The sequence below is a fragment of the Sminthopsis crassicaudata genome, chromosome 1, assembly GCF_048593235.1.
Source record: "Sminthopsis crassicaudata isolate SCR6 chromosome 1, ASM4859323v1, whole genome shotgun sequence".
In the NCBI taxonomy this organism is placed as follows: domain Eukaryota; kingdom Metazoa; phylum Chordata; class Mammalia; order Dasyuromorphia; family Dasyuridae; genus Sminthopsis; species Sminthopsis crassicaudata.
The window spans coordinates 624928225-624942699 of NC_133617.1; the positions used below are offsets into that span (position 1 = coordinate 624928225).

Genomic DNA, 14475 nt, shown 5'->3' on the forward strand with positions numbered 1-14475 from the left:
CTATGAATTTCCTTTGTTAATGAAATCATAAACCCAGTTATGTCATTGGTTTTCTTTGAAAACAAAAGATAAACAACAATAACAGACCTGGTAGGCACTATGAGAGATTGTATTGTAGTTGAGTAGCTCTAAGACATTGGAATTATCCAACCTCTTGGATCACTGTCTTAGATCTGTTTCAAAGCTGAAAATTAAGATCATCTAACCTTTATGAAGTGAAGGCTCAGAAAAGCATTATATATATACACATATATGTATGTGTACATATACATATATCACATAAATAATACTTGCACAAATATATATAACATAATATACATATAATATATTTACACATATATGTATATACATATAATATATAAACAATGTGTGTATATATATGTATATATATACACACACATGCACACACATATAGACAAATTATATCTTAGATATTAATGACAGCCAAAAGATACTCTGACAAAGTAAGTTGTCTTCCTACTGAATTGATAGTACCTCCCTTTTATACTATCTCTTGTTGTCTTCATAACTTTGTTGAGGTGAGAATAAATCATTTATTCAGACAAGGAAATTGAGATTGAAAAAAGGTGAAGATGTTTGTCAAGGTCATATAGTTAGGAAGAGAGAGAATAGGACTTCAAATCTCTGGATGCATGTTCTTTCATTATGTCACAAACACTTATATTGTTCCCTTTGCTTCATGTCTCCTAGTATTCATGAGAATGATGATCCCAATTCTATCTATAGATGTGTGTAAATTTAATTAAATTAAGCAGATATTTATTAAGCAAGAGTGAGCAAGGCACTGTGCAAGGAACACAAAAGTCATGGAAGTCTTTAATTGATTCAAAGCAACATGGTGAAAGGGCAGCTAGAAATATATATATTTTTCCTTTTCTGAAGTGGTTTTGATGTAATTTTCCCTTCAGTAATTTCAGCCAGGATTTGGGATTAAGGTTCTTTAATATGGACTTTCATAATCATGAAAATCTATTCCATTTTTCATGTCTGTTGCTCATTTTACAATTAGAAATTGACAGGTAGAGAAAAATTGATATTTCTTCCTTGGGGAAATGAAAGATTTTTTGTAAAGATGCTCAGGGCATTTGGATATATTGTGAAAAAATTAGGTAAGAAATGTCCCCCTCCTTTTATGGCAAAGTATATATGGTTACTACGTAGAAATTCTGGGCTTCATTCATATTTGGACCACCTAAATATACATCATGAATGAGATAGGGCTGGTTTGACATTATCAGGATGGTTCTGCAGCTGGCTTACTAAGAAAAATGGACTCAATGCAGCCTGTGGCACACTAGATAGAGCAATAGACCCGGACTCAAGAAGCCTGAATTCAAATTCAGCATCAGATACTTATTAGCTTTATACTTCTGAGTAGGTCATTTAACCTCTGCCTCAATTTCCTCATCTGAAACAGAGGTGATAACAATAGTACCTACCTCCTAGGATAATTATGAAAATACATGGATATAATATTTGTAAAATCCTTTGAAGACCCATAATGTACTATCTAAATATTAATTGTTGGTGTTGTTAATCTTGTCATTAAAGATCTTTTTTTTTTTTTTCCCTGAGGCTGGGGTTAAGTGACTTGCCCAGGATCACATAGCTAGGAAGTGTTAAGTGTCTGAGACCACATTTGAACTCAGGTCCTCCTGAATTCAAGGCTGGTGCTCTATCCACTGCGCCACCTAGCTGCCCCTGTCATTAAAGATCTATCTGCCTTCAATTAGGCTTGTAATCCTATTCAAATCATTTCATCTCTCCTATGCTTGGTTTCCTCATCTAAAAAAACATATGAGTCTATATGTCCTCTAAGAGGAAAATCTCTGTTAAACTCAATGGAGTGTTTCTCCAATTGGTGGTTATGGAGAAACTTCAGAGGGATCTGGAGCTATAATGATCTGCATGACAGTTTGGCAGTTGGGTCAGCAAATTCTGCTAAATGAATATGAACTTCCATCCTTCATTTCCTCTGCTTTTCTTTTATACTTTCTCTCTTTCATTCTTTCCTAGAATCTGGGATGTAATATCAATCTAAGGAGGAAATAGGAGCTACAGAGTTACCAAGGAAAGAGTGTGAAGATGAATTAAAGATCAATGTGTTTATGACTATACAATCTCTATGTGTTCATGCATATATGTATAGATGCATGTGTGCATCTAGTAACAATCTTTATAAGGGAATTTAGGACATTCATGAAATGACAGAGTTGGATAATTTTGGTATCAATATAGAAGAAACTTTTTTTTTTTTTCAGAAGGAATAGACACACAGAGTACTAATAGAGACTTCTTAGCCTCTATTCCCCCCCCCCAAATAAAAACAAAAAACTACAATAGTTTCTCACCATAGTTTGAGCTCCAAATTGGTGCTATTGAGTGATGAGTCATTGAAAGAACAAGTCAGTGTGTGCAGCTGCCCATAGACTTGCAATTGGCTATAGCAAGTGAATTCATAGTCATCTTGTTCCTCATCTCCAAATTCATCTATAGAGCAACACACAGATTATTAGTCAAGTAAGAGATTTCATTTATTTGAAATGTGAGATATCTAACAGGGAATGGACTTATTATTTAAGATACTTTCAGAGGGGAGCCAAAGACTAAAGTTAGTTTTTAAAAAATAAAATAATACTCATAAATAAAAATAATCATAAATAGGGTGGCCTTGGGGAAAGAGGAATGAGGTTAAAATTATCTAACATGTACCAAAAAATTCATAATTTAAAAGATGCAGATGATGTGCTCTCTTCTACTTAACATATCTAATTTGTATTATATTTACTTATGAATATGCCATCAATTACTTACAATAAATAGTAAAGTCTTAGAGGAAAGGGATTGTTTTCTTTATCATTGTATTTCCAACCATTCTTAGCAAAGCATCTCACACATGGTATTTATATTCCATATATATATATATTATAGAGTTAAAGATATAAGCAAACTTAGAGGTCATCTTGTCCACCCTCCTATATTTCACAGATGAGAAATTGAGTCCCAGAGACATATGTGACTTGCCTAAAGTTATAAACATTTCAAGTGGCTGAGCAAGGATTCAAACCCAAATTGTCTGATGTTATACTCAGCCTTCTGTCCATGACATGCTGTCTTAGCCATTTAATAAATTTTAAAAATTTGTTGAATAGCTGAAAGAAATAGACTTTGTGCAATAACTGAATGTGTTCATTCAGATTGAGTTTAGCTTTGCCACTTGAATGAATTAAAAAACATTTCTTAAGTATTTTCTATTGCCAAGCCCTAGACTGCAGATTCAAATGGAAAAAAAAATGAAAGATAGTATCTACTCTCAAAGGGCTCATGCTATAATTGAAAATAATAAAGTTCAGTTATGTCCTCATTTTTCTCATCTGTAAAAGGTGGGTGGCAGATAAAATAAGTTCTAGGGTTCCTGGCAGTATCAAATTTTTCTGTGATCTTTTCATTGATCTATTTGCTTGGCTAATTATTAAGTCAGAGAAAATGCATACCATTGTTTAGTTTCTTCACCTAGAATTTTAATTTAAGATTTCATTACATTTTCTTTTTTTTCTTTATTAGAGACAGAGAGCCAATAAGCATAGAAATGGAATATATATTTATTAAGAGCCCACTATGTACTGGGTACCATGCTCAGCATTTTACAAATATTATCTTATCTTAGTCCTACAACAACCCTGTGAAGTAGAAGCTATTGTCTCCATTTTACAATGGAAGAATTTGAGGCATTCAGATTAAGTGAATTGTTCAGGGTCATATAGTTAATATGTTTCTGAGATTAAATTTGAATTCAGGTCTCCCTAAATTCAAGCTCAGCACTCTATTCACTGTTTTACCTAGCTGCCTTTGATAATGACAATTGACATGTATGTAATAATAATAAATAATAGCTAGATACTCTGTTAAGCAATTTATAACTATAATTTCATTTTATCCCCATAACAACACTGTGAGGTAGATGTAATTATTATCTCCATTTTATAGAGGAAGAAATTTAGGCAGCAGAGGCTATTGACTTCCAGATCACACATCTGTTAAGTATCTGAGGCTGAATTTGAACTCAGGTCCAGTATTCACTGTACCATCTAGCTGCCTCCAATAATAATAATTGATTGTTATGTGCTCTAAATAATTACAATAACTTTCAAACATTATCTTGATTTGTTCTTCTAACAATCCTATAAGACAAGTGCTATAGATGCTTATTTGACAGATGAGGAAACAGGCTGAAAGGTTAAGTTGTCCAGGGGCATATAATTAGTAAGCTTCTGAGGTAGTATTTGAACCCAAATCTTCCTGACTCTAACACTATGCATTGTTATGCTTATTATTACAGTTAAAGACTTGAGTCTCCATGGCTCACTTTTCCTACCCACTTGCTATAGGATCTTAGTTGAAACTAAGATGCACAACCCCACTGACAGATTATGATATACCAATTTATTTCAGGAGACAACTGGGACGATAAAAAGACTGTAACTTTAGAATGGGAAAACTCAGTCTCTATCACATGAAAATTAAGTTTAAGAAACTTAACTTAGAAATGAGAAGACTTTGGGGACAAATGATAACTATCTAAAAAGTGGTTATTTTGGAGAGGAATAAGACTTATTTTATTTGGCGTCAACAAATAGAACCAAGGACAATAGTAAAAGCTGCAAAGAGGCAAATTTAAATTTGATGTCAGGAAAAATTTCCTAATGTTTAGAGCTATCTAGAAATGGTAGTGAATTGTTCATCCTTAGAAATCTTCAAGTATTGATTAGATAACTATTTATTGGGTTTGTTAGACAATCTAACCTATTTGGGGGTAACTTTGGGTATAGGTTAGACCAGGTGATTTCTTAGTTGTCTTTCAACTTTAAAATTCTATGCTGGTCCCATGAAGGCAGAATTTCTGGGTAAGACATTTTCTAGGAAGTTAAGAATGATCACACTGAATCAAATCCATAACCCATTCAGCTCAGGGCTATAATTTTCAATGGAGGGGCAAAGAACATGCATTCTTCCTCTCCCTGATGTAAGTCTTAAAAAATAGGCATATTCAAGCCTCTATTAGTCACTGTTTCTAGTTCCTAAGATTGTCACAGCTGTTTGATTCCACGGTTACTGGACATATTGCATTTTAAGATAAAGAGTTTCTTTTTACATTTCATAACCAACATGTGAAGTAGCCTTTTCCTTACTTGTCTTCCTTTATCTTGTTCAAGTTTCAAAGGGTACGAGTATAGATTGACCTGAATCTCACTTCATGAATTTATAGAATCCATCATCTCCCTCTTCATATTTGCTTTCCCAAACAGAAAATATTTATTCCTCCTCCTTTTTCTTTCTCCTCTTCTTCTTCCTCCTTTTCTTCACCATCATCTTCTTCATTATCATCTTCATCATCATTATTATCATCTTTTCTCTTATTTTTCTTCTTCTCTTCTTCTTCATCTCTTCTTTGTCTCCTCCTCCTCCTCCTCTTCCTCCTTCTTTTCCCTCTCTTTCTTCTCCTCCTCCTTATTTTCCTCCTCCTCCTTCTTTTCCCTCTCTTTCTTCTCCTCCTCCTTATTTTCCTCCTCCTCTTTTCCTCATTTTTGTCCCTACCTTTTCCTTTCCCATTCTATCAGCTCCTCTTTGGACCTTTTATGGTTCTATCATACATAGTCATTATAACATGTCTTATTAATGCACAAAATAAGACAGACTATGGGACGTTTGGTAGTGGATTGGGGTTCAGATCTGTGATTTCATTGGCGTAAGGGAATTTCTGGTATGGAGACTCCTCCCTACCCTCACTAATGCTGATCAACTACTTGCCTGTATTATATGGTCTTAGACAGTTGCCTAGAGCATTGAGAAGCAATTTGCCATAGTTCCATTGTCCACTAAAGATAGAACTTGAACTCCAGTCTTCCTCTGTCAGGCTTCCTCATCATGGGTTAAATTATGTTCCTTTAAATGTATCTAACTCAAGAGAAATGTGAGATTAGTCTATAATGTGATTAGCACTGGTATTATAAAGATGTTTTGTGGAACTTAGTTTGCCTAATTGCATTGGCTAAACTGTGTAGGATCCATCATCCTTTCATTAAAATGCTTGTTTTTTAGAAGCAACTACTTAACCTATCTTGGTTCTGACACATATTAGCTGTATAACTATGGACATGTTTCTCTACCTTATTGAGCCTTAGTTTACTCATCTGTAAAATGGGAATAATACTTGGCACTTTCTACCCAGCAGGATAATTTTGAGACAGAAACTTTGTAAACCTGTAATAGTTATATAATTGTGAGTGAATTAAAATGAAGAAACAGTCTAAGGATGCTGCTAGGGGACCATCATCCTTGACCTTACCAGAGTTTTCATTTTTTTACTTTGTAAATAATGTCTGAGGAGTACCTGGAATTCTCAAAATCCAAGGAGGCTGAAAAGTCTACTGATGGCTCAGAGGATAATTTAAATATAATCTCCAAATTTCAGACACTTGCTTCCTTTCCAGGCTCAGCTCAAGCATCACTTTTTTCCTGAATCTGCTAGTAGTTAGTGCCTCCTAACCAATTGTTTTTATTCAGTCATTCACTTGTGTCCAACTTTTGTGACACCATAGATCATAACACCCCAGTGTTCATGCAGCTTTCTTGGCAGAGGTACTGGAGAGATTTGCCCTTTCTTTCTCTAATGAATTAAAACAGAAATTAAATGACTTGGGATCACACAACTAGTAAAGGTCTGAGGCTGCATTTGAACTTAGGTATTCCTGACTCTAAACTCTGTGCTCTATCCAGAGTCACCTAGCTGTTTGCTAATCAATTACTTTGTATTCATTTTTCAAAAATTCTATTTTTATTCGTCTATGATTATATATTGCATCTCCCTAGTAGAACATAAGCTTTGTGTCTCCAGAACTTAACTTAATGTCTGACACATAATAGGGTCTAAAGAAATGCTTTTGAAAAAGTGATTAATTTACTGACTTGTATCTAATTACTCTCAAATTAAAATATTTCAGAGTTAAGGTGACTGTTCTCTAAAGGGATATATAGTATTTTCCTCCGTTTCCTCAGAACTTAAAACATATTCCAAGTAAAAACCAAATTTTCTCCTTGAGTCATATTTCAGGATTTAAAAGAGATTATGTAAAAATTTGATCACATTTAAGATCACAATGTGTGTTAACATGCTTTTTCTATGTTCAATATTCATCTGTTCAAAGTAACAAGCTTGCATTTACTATGAACTAATAAATATTTCTGTGAAATGATTCATAATATAGTCAAATTGTGAGAAAATGTCAACCATATGAGTTTTGGGCTTGATGAGAAAATGTCAGTGATTTCCCTATTTGCTAGTTATATTATGTAAAATATCTAAACTGAGTCATCAGAACTAGTGGGTTTGATGCCATATCTTGGGCAATGTTTCAAACTATCAAAGTAAAAGAACTTAATTTACAGGAAAGAATTGATATGAACAAGTTCCCAAAGTACAGCTGTTGCTTGCCTTTTACAACTGTTTGCTTGAAGTTTTATGGATTGGTGCTATCTCATTGTATCTGTGTTTCCTAAACACTAGGATTATCATAGCAATGATTCATCCCCTCACTTAGACTTACTAATAGTGATTTGTTAAAGAAAATTAACCTATTCAGCATCTCTGGTAATCTGACTTCAAGGAAATTGTTCAGTTTTTTTGACTAATATCTTTGAGAAAATTTAAAATCAAACCATGGGGTACTGTGAAAAGAGCAATCGTCTGGGAAACAGAAGAGCTGGATTCTGGTTCTGTGGTGGCTGTTCTATAGAATGGCAAATTGTGAGGGATCTCCTACATGGGAGGAAAACTGGGGCCATTCATTCAATCTCTCTAAATGTTTTATTAACTATTGAATGAAGGAATTGGATTCTACCATGGCTTCTTGTGTCAACTTTTGTGATCTCTTCCGTTAAAAACTTCAAGCTTTAGAGGGACTTCTCAAGCACCATAGTTTTGTCACCAAATTCACACTTCAGGAGTTCTTTAAAACATATTGAGCAAACTCACAGGATGCAATTGGCATGGAGTTTTCTCAGAATCAACTCTCAAAATGTATTACTTGTGGAAGTTATAAGTCTTTATCCTTTCTTTTAAAGAAATGATATCCAGCAGATTTAAGGTCCAACTTTCAGAAATGCTAGTACTTTTTTAATGGGTATTTAAGAGTTAAATTATAAAGCAGAAGTCAATATGAGTACCATTCTTCAATGCTCTTGATTCCCAGAATAATCTAGTTTTCAAATGATCATCTAAATCCTTAGTCCTGATCAGAAGCATATGCCCTGGTCCTCATCACTTTCCATGAGTCCCCAAAATTCTCATGACTCTGAATAACCCCCCCCCAAAAGTGTCAAAGTCCCATAATCCTAAAGAAAAGTTTGAAATGACTCACCATCCTGTCCGAAGCCACTTTCTCCAGAAGAGTTAAATAAAAAGAGTATGATACCAAAAGTTGTACTGAGAAATGTCATTTTGAGAGAGAGAGAGAGAGAGAGAGAGAGAGAGAGAGAGAGAGAGAGAGAGAGAGAGAGAGAGAGAGAGAGAGAGAGAAGAGGAGAGAACGAATCAGAGCTAGTAAGAACCAATGCTTGTGTAAGTGAAAGAAAAAGTTGGGGATGCGGCTTTATAAACCAGCACTAAGTAATTTTGTCTTGCTTAACCACAGCCAGGAGGAAATATAAACACATGAGAAATGAAGACAAGTGTCAGTAACAGGAAGCCTGAGTACTTCAAGAATTGTAGTAAGTAGAGGGGAGTGCTGACTTTTATTGGAAATAGGGGTTTGTGAGTCTCTGTTGAAGCTCCTGGGTTCTTTTGGTCTCCCCTATCTCTAAACTTGTTGCATAACACAACAATGGTTACAAATCAAGTACCTAAGTGGTTTCTCTTCTTACTGAGGACAAATAGCCACATAGGCAAGCTCCACTCAGGATAAAAAATACCTATAGTTAAAACTGAACAAATAATGAGGTCCTTCCAGTTCTCCAGAGGGTGTGATTTCTTACCTGAAGGGGAGATTACATGTCCTCCAAAAGATTTTTATCACAGAATTCTTTAAAATAAACTAATTCCTTAGTATATTCAGTCAAATTCAGGTTTCTTGAGGGCAGAAACTGTGTTTTGCTCTTTTGAGTTTGTCCTGCATTTAGTACAGTACCTAACACACAGCTGGTGGTTACAAAAATATTTGTTGAGTTGGATTTACCAAAACCTAATTTGACCATAACTTTTTAGAAACCTCTTGCATGAGAAGAATTCATTATTCCCTTATTTTGGACAGACACATTATTTCTCTAAGGTCAAATCACTAAATAACTGTATATTAATATACAATGAGGTTTGGTGAATAGAAAACTGATTTTGGAATTAGAAAATGGGATGAATCCCCTAGCATGTATTGACCATGTGATTCTGGTCAAGTCACTTAAGCTCTCAGTGTTCTTTGAAATTATCTAGAATTGTAAAATTGGAGAAAAGGTGATACTTCATTGATAAAAGGGGGCTCTTCATATAGGAGGATCCCTATACCAAAAAATCATAGATACAGTCCCTATGTCTATATGTATATGTGTGTGGAGTATGGAAATATGGAAAGAGTTTGGAAATCTTTATCTAAACATTTATATATGTGTACATAATATATAGTATAGATAGTATTAATTATATCTATTTTATCTATTTATATATAAAACATATCTATACAGGATAGATGCTACGTAATACAGATATTCTGGATACTATACTGTATTGTAGATAGGGTACATATCATAGTATATATATACATATATTATATTATATATCTGCTCATCATATATGTTTATGTTTTATATAATTTATCTCTTTAGATTTATATGTAGCTATTATCTATTTATCTATCATCAATAAAGCTATCTACCTATAATAATGGAATTTCAAAAAACATGGTGGGGATGAATTACCAAAAAATAATTGGGAATTGAGTGTGTCTGGTTACCTGAGCCATAATCATTAGCACATCTCCTTTGTATAAGTAAGGATTCAAGAGAAGACTCTAAAAAAAAAAGAAAAGACCTTTAGAAATGGGACAGAAATAGTAACAGGTTAGGATCTTTGAAATATATTGACAAAAATTCAGTCACAGCAATAGAGTGGAAGGTACCCTAGAAGTCATCAACTCTCATTTTGCAGGAGTGGAAATTGAAACCCAGAGATATGAATGGAGATATTGCTTAAACCTTGGTGTCCTGCTTCTAAGTCCTAGACTTATCCCACTATACTACCTCTGGTTGATATTTGCTTTGGGGAAACCTAGTTTAAAATATAATGATCTAGTTGGAAATGTATTACTTTCTAGACTTGAAACTTTTAGGAGAATTAAGTCTAGAGACTGTTTTAAGACAAGAGGTAATGAAACCAAGTCCAACCCAAAGATCAGTCATAGTTATTGGTCAATGAATGAAAAGGAGAAAGATCAAGTGTGAGATAGGACTTTCTGGAACAATAGAGACCTCCAGGCAAGGTGAAGGAAGCCATAACAAATTTGATGTAAATCAGCATGAGGCTCTTGGAGATATTTTCCTGTAGTCCAGAAAAATGCCTTCTTCCAATTCAGAGTTCCATATCCAGATATATGTGTAGGAAACAAGTTCTAAGAAGAGTTAGAAAGCAAACACTCTTGCTATACCCTTTCCATCAAAAAAATCTTGCTCTAGGATCCAAGGAGTGTGGTCTATGATCCAATTAAGATCTGATTGGAGCCAACTGATTGGAGTTATAGGGATGTAAGAACCACAATGTTGATCAGGTTGGGGAGGGAAGAGGTGAGTCACAGAGTAGGGGGACCTCAGAGAGATCTATACAGCACTCTTGATTTATACATAGGAGACCAAGCTTCTATATGTATGTCACTTTGTCCCTTTGGCATGTTATTTTTCATCCTTGTTTGGATGGGATATCTGGGAAATACTTTCCTTATCTATAAAATAAGAGAGCTAAACTAGTTGAAAAGAGTATTGGATCTGAAGTCAGATTTTAATTTGACTTAATCAAAGTTAAATTAATTCTTTTAATTTTAATTCCTTTAAAAAGATTTTAATTTAAATCTTTAAATTAAATTAATTTTTAGTTTAATTAATATATCTGTAATATATATTATATGATTATATAATATATAAATATGCAGATATATTTATATATTTAACTTCATTTTTAATTTAATTATTTTACTGTTTGGCTATCTCTGTTTTCTTGTGAAAATCACTTAACTCTCTGACCTTCAGTTTCCTCATTTAGAAAATAGTGAGATTTAATACTTCATTTTATGATCTCCAAGGACTTCTTCCTCTAAATCCATGCCCCTGTGATCCCATAAAACTTGAAGTCCTCCAGGACTAAAATATATGATACTATATAATCTGTCATATAAGGAGGAATTTTTGGGTCCAGGAGAACTGTATCTTCCCATACTGCATCTAGACTTGTCATTATATAGATTTAGAATCTGGGTCTCTAAAAAAACCATTAAAAATTTTAAAGTGATCCTCAGCCTAAAGTTTTTGTGTTGCATGAACTAGTCTGTTTCTTTCTTCCCTGTTTTTATACAAACAGAAAGACAGGGATGAGGAGGTCTGTTGGACCATAAGCCTGCTCTCAATGAGAGGCTTATGATTAACCCCAGGATTGAAGGTGCTCTTTAGATGGAAGAGGAATAAATCTTTGTTGCTTCTGGCCCTTTTGTAGACTTGACTAGACTCTGCAGAATATTCCAGAGTGTAGAATGGAGGAATGATGATGGAGAAGAAGGATAAGATAGGCAGAAGCTGCATAGTATTTGGCTCTGCCTTTGAGAGTTTTTTCCCAAAGGATCAGGAAAATTCAAACTCTAAATGATCCTTTTAGCATCTTTGTGCTCTCCTTTTAATATTGTTAATTCAAGAATTTGGTTAGGAAAAATAAGAAATCAGGTGATAAAAATCAATGCAGCTATCCATGGGGGGGGGGGGTAAATCCTTCATAAAACCACAATCTGTTTAGTTAATCAGTACCAAATCCATTCCCAATATTAAACTTATACCTACCTCTGTTGAGTTTGCCCATGAATTGGAAGTTGAACTGGGTTATGTCTCTTTAAATTCTCTTGTTTATCACTTAAATGGACTACCATTTTGATTTTATCTCTTTCCTTCAGATGTGAAGAAGCAAAAGAACAAAAAAGGACACAATATTTTGGTTTAGCTTCTGATCTTCAGTTCAGGGGATTTCCACTGGTACATTCTCTTTGGGTGGGGACAGGGGATGCTTTCTGAAGAACTAGAGAGAAGAGTCCAAAGTAAACTGTCAGAAGAGATGAACCAAATGAGCTTCATTGTTCAAGATCTTCCCAAAGACTGGCTGCTGGAGAATAATTTGACTTTCTTTGAGAGAAGGATGATGAGGGAGAGGAGAAAGGGGAAATACAGGAGCAAACCTTTGATTCTCTGGACTCCAGTGAGAAACATTGGGATCCATGAGAAAAGCTGATATGAGGGCAGCTCTGGGTGGGTGAGGATGGGAAAGAAAAGATTTACTTCTTTCTGTTTTCCTTCTCTTTTGTTCCCTTCTTTTTCATTATTTTCCCCAAAGGGGAAATAAAGTATTCACAGATAAATAAATACAAAATATATACAACCAAAAGCAAAGTGTACAAATAACAAACTATCATTTTTAGTGGGAGAGGGAATTGGAATACTAGTAATTGAAAGAGATCAGGATTAGGAAAAATTTCTTATAGGAGATAGCACAACCTGCCTAGTATGCTGTAAGAGGTGCAGTGGATAAAATTCCAGACCTGGGGTTAACAAGAATAATCTTATTGAGTTCAAATCCAGTCTCAGATACTGACTAGCTATGTGACTCTGGGTAAGTCACTTAACCCTGTTTGCCTCAGTTTTCTCATCTGTAAAATGAGTTGGAGAAATGACAAACCATTGTAGTATATTTGTGAAGTGGGGTCATGTAGAGTTGGTCACAATCAAACAACAACACAAAACTGTGAGGAAACTAAGCCTTTCAAGAAGCAGAGGGGGAAGAGAGAAAGCTTTCTAAGTATGTACAAAGGACATGGAAATGTGATGTGGAAGTTCTTGAGCAGTAGAATATTTAGTAGGACAGTTGGGCTAAACTATAAAGCAGATGAAGGTGAATATCACAGAGAGGTGAATCTGCTTGGCATAGTGGAGCAAAAAATGGTGTCTTGAAAACCTGGATTTGAATTCTTCCTCAGGCACTGAGTAGCTTTTTAACCCTGGACAAACCACTTGAAGGGATTCAGCTGTATAATCAGAAAAATGGGGTTAAGAATAGCAATTAGCTAAAAGTTAATATGATTATCATAGAAGATAATACATGGAAAGTTTTTGTGAACTTTAAAGTACAATATAAATATTAGCTTTTGTTAATTTATTGCTACTATGTATTATTGTTATTATTTTGAAAGGTTAGACCTGGATTGGAAAACTCTTTAGAGGTCTAGTCAAATTCATTTTTTTCTTTCCTTTTCCTTGCATTAGATGAAAATGATGTATACAGATAAATAAATGAAAATCTGGCTTAAGCACTTATTAACTGTGTGACCCTAAATAAGCTACCTAACCTCCTTCTGCCTCAGTTTTTTCATCTATCAAATAGGGACAATAATAGCACCTATATTTTGAGCTAGCTGTGAGGACCAAAGGAACCAATATATATATATATAAAATACTTTGCAAATATTAAAGTACTATATAAATGCCAGTGATTATTAACTTTACAAACATTAAAGTACTATATAAATATCAATGATTGTTACATAGCTAGTTGGCACAGTAGACAGAATGCTGGTCCTGGAATCAGGAGGACCTGAGTTCAAATCCTTTTTCAGAAATTTCCCAGCGGTGTTATCCTGCTTAACTGTCATTTGCTTCAGTTTTGTTTTCTGTAGAAAGGGTATAATAATAACAATACCGATCTCCCAAGATTGTTATGAGGATAAAAGGAGGTAATAATTGTAAAATACTTAGCACAGTGCCTCAGTCATAATAAGCATTGCATAAATGTTAACCATCATTATTATTCCTTTTAAATCAGAATGGTGTATTTTCCAGTTTCAGAAGCAGAGAATTTCAATATGCTTTTACATCTAAAGCAGACAATGAAAAATAATTTCTTCTCAGAGTCATACAGGAATACATTCTAGTCCAGGAAACACTTTGGCATCATTTTGTCTCTAAAGCAGTTGGTTCAGCTCTCATTCTACAGATCCCATTTGAACACCTTATTAATTATCTGTAAGAACAAATCTTGGCTGAACTTACATCATTGAATTGTTAGAGTTAGAAGGGACCTGAAAAGTCATTTAATCCAACATCTTCATTTTTTAGATGAGGAAGTTGAGGTGTTTGAGAGGACAAGCTCACCTGAATTCATGAAGTTAG

General features: G+C 34.3%; 1 protein-coding gene across 1 annotated transcript in view; it reads right to left on the bottom strand.

Moving 5' to 3' along the window:
• IL7R (interleukin 7 receptor) overlaps positions 1–8638 on the bottom strand; it is a 30661-nt gene extending 22023 nt beyond the window's left edge. Inside the window, exons 1-2 of the mRNA XM_074282661.1 lie at positions 8439–8638; positions 2373–2511 (exon numbers count right to left, since the gene is read on the bottom strand). Coding sequence (XP_074138762.1) covers positions 2373–2511; positions 8439–8517 — 218 coding nt within the window. The 5' untranslated portion in view covers positions 8518–8638. The remainder of the gene's footprint in view (positions 1–2372; positions 2512–8438) is intronic.
• Positions 8639–14475: the final 5837 nt, after the last annotated feature.